General features: G+C 38.8%; 1 protein-coding gene across 2 annotated transcripts; it reads left to right on the top strand.

The window, feature by feature from the left end:
- Nucleotides 1-531: 531 nt before the first annotated feature.
- LOC139944384 (DCN1-like protein 3) lies at nt 532-10296 on the top strand. Of its 2 annotated transcripts, none has more exons than XM_071941390.1 (2): nt 532-707; nt 8282-10296. In XM_071941390.1, exon 2 carries the CDS (start codon nt 8447-8449, stop codon nt 9410-9412), a length of 966 nt encoding a protein of 321 aa, XP_071797491.1. In that variant the 5' UTR covers nt 532-707; nt 8282-8446; the 3' UTR covers nt 9413-10296. The 2 variants fall into 2 exon arrangements, with proteins under 2 accessions (XP_071797491.1, XP_071797490.1); XM_071941389.1 differs by having other exon boundaries at nt 532-711.
- The last annotated feature ends 123 nt before the right edge of the window (nt 10297-10419 follow it).

Below are 10419 nucleotides of genomic sequence, written 5' to 3'. Positions count from 1 at the left end.
CAATTTATAAAACTTATTATACTGATAGGCTCCCGGCATATTTTAATAAAATAAAATAAAGTAAAATACCGCCCAAACCCATTTTTCCAAGATAATTTATTTAACATCCCCTCACAGTCCAGAAGGGTGTAGGTAAGAGCATCATTCTGCGCCTGACTGATTAAGCAGAATGCATCACCTTCCCAACTTTTTACGAAGCAATATTGGGTGTGTACATTGCATGCTCAAAGGCACAAGACTGCCATGACTGAGATTCGAACCCTCTCGCGTCTGCTGCTGACAACAGCGCTGTTCTCAGCTCAGAGTCTGAGCCATCGGTGAACTAGACCGTTCGGCGATTTCATAAAAATGTCAAAATTATAGCTAGAAATAATCCATTTGAGTTAAAAATTCCAAACTTTAAAATGGAATTGTAAACGGGCAAGGGCGTCGGGCGGCGGCGGCACGGCGACTGGCCGACTGGCGGCGCAATTTGTGAAGAGTCACGTGACATGACGTCATTCGGTCGGCGGTGGTGATCCAACACTTCCTGTTGAGTGTTTTGGCTGCAGCTGTTTCGCTATGCGTTGTGTGATATGCAGTGTGTGACTAGTGACTTGTGATGATGTGAAGAGATCGCGATTTCCACCTTTCCACGACAACAAAGAATATTAAAGATATGACTCCCATGTGTGGTACCCATCATCAGTAAAAGCTGATTTACACTGGTAGGTAAACTTGTTCTAAATAATAATTTTCCGAACAAACTAATGAATTTCTGGATTGTTCACGTTACTTTGTTTGGTTGGAAATAAATGAACTGAGGAGAGTATAAAATTACATACAAATATTAAATGTCTGCAATGTCAGGGAATGGAGGAAGGAAATGGTCAGAGTGTATGAACTTTAAACTGCACATTCTGCATTGGTGAGGGAATATAAGAAACTTAAGGTTGGTGTGGTTTGAACCATTGCGATGCCGATGGAGGAGCGATAAACTAGTTTAAAATTCTCCATTCATTTTCAATAACACTAACACTGTAAGTGTAACAGTGAGTAACACATCAGTAGTAAACTATTCAGACATCACCATTTATTGACTGACAGTGCAATTTCCAATGGGATGGTCTACACTGTTTATCAAGACAATACTTTCTTCTGTTTGCTGACTGACCATGGTCACGTGACTGGCTGCGTGGAGACTTTTGTTTTTAGGTCTACAGATCTTATGAATTGACGTCATCCAGCCGCCATCTTTGAGGTCAAACGGTGACGAAACAATCGAAAAGCACATAGATTAGTCAATGAACAACCGCCTTTTGACCTCAAGGCGAGGGCGCCGTACTGAAATGACGTCATGTGCATAAGGCCTATTAAAAATAGATTTCTCACATGGTGTTATAAATACTGTTACCAACCGCAAACCTCACCTTAATAATAATAGTTCTCCTCCACATAAGGTTAATTGTGAATAGAAAAATATCAAGCGAGGGCATTGTTTTGCCGTGTAATGAAAGGGAGCATCACATGAAGTACATGTCGTGCGCATGTCGCATATAGCGCAACCATCAAATGCCCCCACTGCTTCTGCATTCGGTTCTGAATCAAGGTAAACCTTAATATGCACTGCAAAGTTTCAAATAATATAGGTATGCTTTTTTTAAATTTAAACATCCGAACTTCTTCTTAAAAGGTGTAAATTATGTGACTGCTAAGTTTCAGAAAGAAATTGTTTTAATTATTTTTGTATTGAGAGTGAAACAGCCTACCGTCTCCAAATATGAACATAACATTATTAATCATGGACAAAATCTCTTTCCCGTTTCTGCAACAGAAGATACAGTTCCCAACTGATCTTGTTATTCAGAAATTTTTGCCCTTTAAATAAAGCACAATTAGTTATTTTTGTATTTAAGTGAATAAAAGAGTAGGCGACGAGGTCTTTAACTACCAGGGTTGTGGTGGTGAATAAATAAACGCCATCGAAAGGTCCCACATCAAGCCTACATGTACATGTATGTTTAAACACTTCTTACTGTGTTTAAATCATACGTTTAAACACCCTTATGCGATGCCCTGTCCTGGCTAATTATCACAGTTCACGCCCAATCTAGTCTCATTACTTTGTGTGCTTTTGTTCTCACATGTGAAAGGTCACGGTGGGTCCAGAAAATTCACTCTGCAACAATCGATAAATTCTCAACACGAAGAGAATCCTAAATTAACACCGCTTTCGTTATATTTAAACACATGAACCATTGGTTAGTGTGGACCAGTTTTCCGCTTAGCAAACATTCTCCAGTATGTAAGCCTGTAGACCATATTGATTAACCCCTTTGTTGCAATGAAAGTGGCCATATTGTAGGGCAGACCAATGGTACAAAACATATGCGTTTACGGTTTATGTTTTTATGGAAGCAACCCCCATTCCATATAATGTTTGCCTGCAAAATATCCACTTCTTCTAATCATAAAGATCTGGTACAAAAAGATCAATCTACTTACTAGCGCTTTGAAACGGTGTTTTTTGTTAGTCGTAACTATTTTTTGAACTTTTCTGCCAGGGCGCTACATTTTTGAATGGTTGCACTTGGTATTTTGAGAATTTTTGATGGGCACAGTGCCCAGACAAAACCGCAATGTGGAGAACCCTGTATTTTCAATAAATTATGTACTAATAAACACACACATACATTGTGTGTACATTATACAATTGTTGCGCGCTGTGACGTGGTCCATGACAATTTGTAACAGTACACCCAATGGGGCAAATGGCACCCGAGGCGAACCCCCGAGGGTGTACAAAACCCATGGACCCCAATCACAGCGTGCAACAATTGTTTTGTTATACCTTGAGACAATAAAATTAGTTGTTGCAAACAACTTACCAACCAAATGGACCGTTGGTATAAATGCAAAAAATAGTTAATGGCCTGATGTTTTGACCCAGAGTCTTTCTCGAAGGCTAAATGACAACACAACAAACATGAACAGGTAACTACATGTAACTGAAACATAAGCAGTGAAGTGGTTATACCTTGGTAACATTAATATTCCTCTTCTCCAAGTTCTGTCGTTATCTTCAACCATTATTACGACAGAGTATTCATTTTTTTAAAGCAGACGAACAAGAAACAATTCCTGACTATTCCCTCGAACACGCGGGTGTTTCGTTCACAGCGCTGGAAATCGACCAACACTGGGACAATCAAGGTGATGTACACCGGTGTACATCACTTTTCATGTTACCCGCATAGCGCGCATCCTTAGCAATACGCGTAATTTTTGCACGGCACGTGATTAGTTCTCGACCAATCAAACTTCACAATTTGTTACCGAGGTACTGCGTGATTGTATGTATGCAATCTATTCCAGGCTGTTGGTAAGTCCAGTATGATTAACACCTGGACACTCTGCTGCACAGTATGTATGCGTTGTGCATTTGCATAAAAATGATGGGTTGGATCCTTTTTATAGCTCAAAGAGAAAGGACCCATTAAGGTAGGATAAAGCCATATGGTATGACTTCTGTCTAGACGGGTAGTAATCAAGAAAATCTAAATAAATGCTAACATGTGGTACATGCACATGTAGTCTACTGCATGCATAGTATTCCTTGTTTACTTTGTTTATGTGGCTAAATAAACTGTAGGCTAGCAGACATTCAATAGAAACCATGGAAACAATAGCTAGGAGCTACACTGTAGTATCTGTAGTGTAACTCATTTTAATTGGGTAATTTTACATTATTGTGTAGGCCTATTAACAGCACACTAGGGAAATGATGAACAGTGTACAGGACAGTGTAGTGCAACAGTACTTGGTAAGGCTAACGTATTGGTTTTGATGTACATGTAATGGTGTGCATTTATGTAGATGAAAGAGGAAACAACCTGTTGTCAATCGAGAGGGTTGAAGATGAAACTCAACAACACATTTCACCAAAATTAACATAAATTATACAATTTATTGTTGAGGGAAGAGCAAGTAAGTTTAAATCCTCTAGTTTTTATACTAAACATAAGATTTTGATGAAATAAAAAAAATTCTATAGGAAATGTACTTTTTTTTTAGTGTTTCAGACAATGTTTTAAAAAAGAAATAAATCTACATGTACTTTTTGAAGCGATTGTTTCTATCGAGTTTAAAGGAACACGTTGCCTGGGATCGGACGAGTTGGTCTTTGAAAAGCGTCCTGTGACCATTTGTTATAAAATCAATATGGTTAGAAAGATGTTGTAAAAGTAGAATACAATGATCTACACAAATATGCCTCGAAATTGCGTGGTTTTCATTTTACCTCGTCGGCAAACACGGTCGGCCATTTATGGGAGTCAAAACTTTGACTCCCATAAATGGCCGACCGTGTTAGTTTGCGACGTAAAATGAAAACCATGCAATTTTCATTGATACTTGTGTGGATCATTATATTCTACTTTTAAAACATCTTAAACCATGTATTTCATAACAACGGTTTAACAAACGCTTTTCATAGACCAACTCGTCCGATCCAAGGCAACATGTTTTTTTTAAAAACCTACGAAACCCCACACTTTAAGAATTCTAAGATAACAATAATAGTAATCATGGCGTCATAGCATGCATATTCGCCACTCAGTTGATGTTCCTGGCACTTTAAAACAGTACTTTCCTGCAAGGTTTGTGGGGCTACGTTTGAATTATGAAATCTACTCGTTATACATAGCACCATGTAATGGTTTACAAGTACTGCCAATCTAACCAGGAACACAGAATGGCTTTACTTCCCGTCCGAAAGATGAAGCAATGGTTAAGTGTCTTGCTTAAGGACACAAGTGTCATGGTTGGGGATTCGAACCCACACTCTGCTGATCAGAAACACCAGAGTTTGAGTTCAGGGCTCCTAATCGTTCGGCCACGATACTTCCACAAGATCAAATATAGTTCATATTTGTTTGTATCCATTAGAGTCAGTACAGTACATGCCAGTCTTTTTAACCATGACCCTTCGATCGTTTTACTTATTTGACAAATATTTCACACAAGACTATATCATCCAATGTATTTGCAGCAATTTATGAATGTTTATTATTAATTTACAAAAATGAATGTATTTTTTAAATTTTAAATGTATTTTTCACATAAACATGATAAGACTGCTTTCGCATGAAACGTCGGTCAGTGAATACCAAATCTTTTCACACGAAAGGGTGTACAAGGTTTCCAGTGAAAAATTCTGCTTGCTTAATATTTTGTAGTAGGTTGTCAACATTTCTTAATGTTTCCAAAAACTTTGCAAGAAATGTAGTGACATGTACACAAATATTTCCCACTTTGAGAAAATATAGGCCCTTTTCGAAATGACGGCTTCGGCTTTGGATTCGGCTTGAGGCTAGCTTGGCCCCGCAGTTGTTTCGACAATTGCCTGTGCTGTGCGTATAGGTGCTCAGGGCTTCAGACGAGAGGGCGGATCCGACACCGAGTCCAAAAAGCCGAAGCTATGGTTTTGAAAAGGGCCATACATGTAAGTACCATTACCGTATAATTATGGTAAACATTTACATGGAAGCATGGTGCTTTTGCTTCAGACAAGATTATTCTGAAAGCACATTTGCACATCGGGTCATGTCGATATGCGGAATGTATTTGATGAGACTTTAGCTGTTAATCACGACGCAGTATCAAACCGTGACATGATTTGATTCTGCAATGCATACCCTACAGTATGCATTGTTTGGCTAGGCTGGTGCAATGTGTAGTGATTATCATGCACATGGCTAACTTGTAATAGATCGTTAACAATTTGATAAAGAGTCTAGACAATCTAATAAATAGAGACTGAATCCTGGAATGATGTATAATCATTTGTATAATTGCAAAATACATTTCATTCCTACATGGAATGACCTCAATCCTCTAGTACACAATACATTCTGCACTCTTCATAAAAATACTAGTCAGAATTAGTTTTTTAAAGGTTAAATGTGATTTCACATACAATATGTTTCAAGTTTTGTGTTGCAAATCATTCGGAACGGAAAATGTTATGGCCCAGTGATTCCTGCAGGTATTACTTGAATGTATTACAGTCAGGCATGTAGTCAAATTTGGAAGATGTGATTGTCAAAGACCAGTATTCTCACTTGGTGTATCCCAACATATGATAACAATCTGTGAAAATTTGGACTCAATTGTTCATCGAAGTTGCGAGAGAATAATGATATAAAAAACACCCTTGTTGCACTGTATACACTGTGTGCTTTCAGATGCATATTAAAAGGCTTTAGCCCTGAAGTCTTTTAATATTTGAGTGAGAAATTACCTCTTTCTCATAAACTAGGTCTACATACGGTACAGAATGCATGTTACTTCGGAGTGAGCCATTTCTCACAATGTTTTATACTATCAACAGCCCTCCATTGCTCATGACCAGTAAGTTTTTTATGCTTACTTACAATTATTTTGAATAAATACCAAAAGTGTGCATTTTAAAGAACATTCATAAATACCTAAGACAGTTTATCCATTCTGATTGGTCGAGAGGCCATCACGAGGTGTTGTTTGAACGGATGATGTAACAGATGTAACACCAGTAAAAAGTGTTATAACATGGGCGTGACACGCGCGCTTGCACCTGTGCGTATAAGACAGTTTCTTCATTCCTATTGGTCGAGAGCAACGGCTGAAACAGTTGTGCCACATCACGCGATACGCGCGTCGCGCACAGCATTCCCTTATAAGGAGTTGTTTACCCGAAGGTGGCGGAGGGCTTTACCATTTCATAGCTGGAGGGGTGTTGTGTTGGAAGAAAACATTGAATAATTATAACTTTTTCATTTATTGTTTTACCTTTTGACCCAAAAGTGTTGATGTTTTTTTACCGAAAAGGTGTTTATGAATGGGAATCAAAGTGTGTTGAATCGGTTTTCAACTAGTGGTTTAAACCCGCTGAGGCCTGGTTCTTGATAATTTACCTCGACGAAGTCCAGGCCTCGGTGTGGGTTTAAACCACTAGTTGAAAACCTCTTCACCACACATTGATTCCCTTATTAACATTTGATGGGAAGAACACCCACACTGTCACTTGTACATTTATGTAAACCCTCCTAGTTCACTGCCTGTTTCTTACATGTCATCAAGGTCCTTTTTAAACGAAATGAAATGAAGTTTAATATTAATATAATCTCACTGGCCAGTACATCTTGTTTTCCTCTGTTGATGATGGTTCTGTCGACCTCCAAGTTCACAAGCAAAGTCAATGACCTCGGTGTAAACAAAACCTGTTATAGTACTACACTACTAGCCTGTCAGTAGTGACTGCGTTCCCACTGGATCCACAATTACAAGATCCTGACCCCGCAAAAAGGATGTGAATCGCAGTCGCGTTCCCACTTGAGAATGATTGCGCGCTGATCCACCTTTTGTGAACGGATGCTTGCCCTCAATTTGCGGGGTCTGATCGCCCTTTTCTCGAATTGCGGGATCAATGCGGGATCAATGTGGGGTCCAGTGGGAACTGGGTCAGGGATGTAGTTAGGCCATGTAGACAAACCTGTTTGTCACTTTATTGATTCAGGGTCTCCAGCCAGAAAACTTAGTACCAAGGTTGCTGACCTTATTGAGGAATAGACATTGTTTTTATACTCCTCAGTAGCGAGGAGTATTTTGAATTGGTTTCCAGAGAATGACTTTGTGTGCCTCCAACTCCGGGTGCCTGTAACAGTGGCCTGCTAACTGCATCCGACGGGCTGCGAATTTGTCTCCGACAGAGCTTGCCATATAGGTCTTCATTGGTTACGTGGTCCTCCCAGGATACATTGAGCGGCACTCGGAGCATGCATGTGTAGCATCCATTAAGCGACTTCTCCATTGTAGGAGAAATCATGCATTAAGTAATTCATGAATGCCAAAATTATCGCTTTAAGTGATGTTGGATAAAAAACGTAACAAAAGTCTTTTTGCTGTTGGCATAATTAAAATCCGAAATCATTCTGGTTGATTCAAAGACGGAAAAATTGGCTTACTGCTGGTGCCCATAAAAGGAAAAACCCCTTTGAAAACACTGTTGTGTTGATTAAAACTGACACGTGTATCCACTGTTAAGTTGCCTAGTGAAATGTAACCCAACCTAACTTATTATAGATGTTGAAGCTTATATTTAAATTAGGTCAACAAAGTTAAGTTATTGGGTTTACTGCACAACTGTTCAAGATATGTATTGTAAAATAGTACTTTTATATTATGTACTGGTTATGACGTTACACAGGGAGATGTGTGCATAATTGAGTAGGTAATTGACTTTGTTTGATTGTGTTTCAGGTAGCCATCCTAATAGGATTCATTGAAGATTGAGATCAGAGGGACACTGAGTTGTTTGTTAATTGATGACAACTCACCTAAAGACATCCTGATGTTTGACTGAGATTGCACAAGGATGAGAATGTGAACATAGGAGCTAGTGAATATCATTGCTGTACAGACTGTCCCAATGGGAAAGTGCTTCTCTAGTTGCAGTGAGAATGATGGGTCAGACAGTCATGGCAGATCCAAAGCTGGGTTGCCTTTTCCAGACAAAAGCGCCACCCTGACAGCGCAGAGTACGTTGACTGATACCGAGAGTGCCCCACCCCTTGTGCCCAAACGTGAACCGATTATAGCCTCAGCACCAACAACTCAACAACTTACCATGGAACGGATACAATCTAATGGCTCTCATATGCACTATCAAGACAAAGCTAAAGCATCATCAACTCGCAACGGAGTAGACAGTACACACAGACAGTCCAAGTCAGATTTCTCAGAGAGTAAAGTCAATAGGCTATTTGAGAAGTACAAAGATAGCTATGAAGATGCAATCCTAGATGATGGAATGGAAAGGTTTTGTCAGGATTTACAGGTTAATGCTGAGGAGTTTATCGTGCTTGTCTTAGCCTGGAAATTTCAAGCCTCTGCAATGTGTCGCTTTACGAGAACAGAGTTTGTGAATGGGTGTCGAGCTCTGAGAGCAGACTCCATCAAAGCTATTATGAGTAAGTTCCAGGAACTCATGAACGAAGTCAAAAATGAAGTGACTTTTAAAGATTTATATCGCTTCACGTTTAACTTTGGACTGGATGTGGAAGGTGGGCAACGCTCCCTTCCTTGTGATATGGCAATACCACTTTGGAAGCTTGTCTTTTCACAGAGATATGTCAAGATACTAGAGAGATGGTGTGAGTTCTTACTGGCTCATCAAGTACGTGGTATATCAAGGGATACTTGGCAAATGTTTCTCAATTTCACTGAAGTCATTGGAGATGATTTGACAAACTATGATGACAACGAGGCATGGCCAAGTCTATTTGATGACTTTGTGGAATATGAAAATGAACTATTGGCCAAGAAGCAAGAGGAAGACCAAAGGACAGCAAATATTGATGATGGTTATGATGATGAAGAAGGTGTGATGGTGTAACCAGACACAGCAAGATTAATACATTCACATCATTTGTATCTGAAGAAGATTCAGTCAACATACCTAACAAACATGTAAATAATGTAGAATAGATGGCGCAAGGATGCATTGTTGTTGCTATCAACTCTCTAATACTCAACAAAATAGTCATATCAAACTTTATCTTCAAGTACGCGCTAATCCTTCCATCAGATTCGCAGAATGGAGTGGTGATAAAAACCTATATTGCATGGCTATTATCACTACCTGCGTCTTTGGTGTCGCGCGCCATAGAAGATAAATACGTTATCACACGCACGCTCGTGGAAATACGGAAAATATAGCGGCCTCGTTGGATATGAGGCGCAGAAGTGCTATATTTTTCCGTATTCCACTCGCGGTTGTGTGATAACTTATATTAGTTCAACAGTGTCATTCAGTACCATAATGGTGTAAGCCAAAAATGTAGGAAAATATTGTGACAATAGTTGTATTATCGCGTGGATATAAAGTAAGTATTGTACAAGGCCCAATTAATGGATTGTTAGGCAAATAAACTTTGTTGAAGTCATTCTAAACGGATGCATAGGTGTAACTACAAATCAAACTGTAAATGATTGATTCATTTTCAATGCTTGTATAATCCCTCATTAACAACTGATGAAAGACGGCTAAATCAAAACCTATGTCATTCTGACACCATGATGTACATAATGTAATGGACAGAATGTGTACAGTCCTGAAACATTCAAGTTCGTCCAAGAAGTATGATTTTGTACTGATTGTTCTTACTACATTGAACTTAAATTAAATATTTTGGATATTATACCTGGCCTTTGACAATAATAAAAACCTTGTAGATATCTGGGCTCGAATTTGGGGTAAAAATGCACAAGACCACAGGGCTTGTGAATAAAAAATGTTTACTGGACCGGAATTGTTTTTACAATTCAGAAATCTAAAACAAAATGACAAATTAAAAATGTCATGACAAAGCTTAACATGTATACATTTAACTGTTTTTATTT

Source organism: Asterias amurensis, chromosome 11 (assembly GCF_032118995.1).
Source record: "Asterias amurensis chromosome 11, ASM3211899v1".
NCBI classification, from domain to species: Eukaryota; Metazoa; Echinodermata; class Asteroidea; order Forcipulatida; family Asteriidae; genus Asterias; species Asterias amurensis.
This window is presented reverse-complemented; position numbering and strand designations above follow the sequence as displayed.

Excerpts from the sequence above, each read along its gene's own strand:
- LOC139944384 (XM_071941390.1), top strand. The coding sequence starts at position 8,447 with ATGGGAAAGTGCTTCTCTAGTTGCAGTGAGAATGATGGGTCAGACAGT.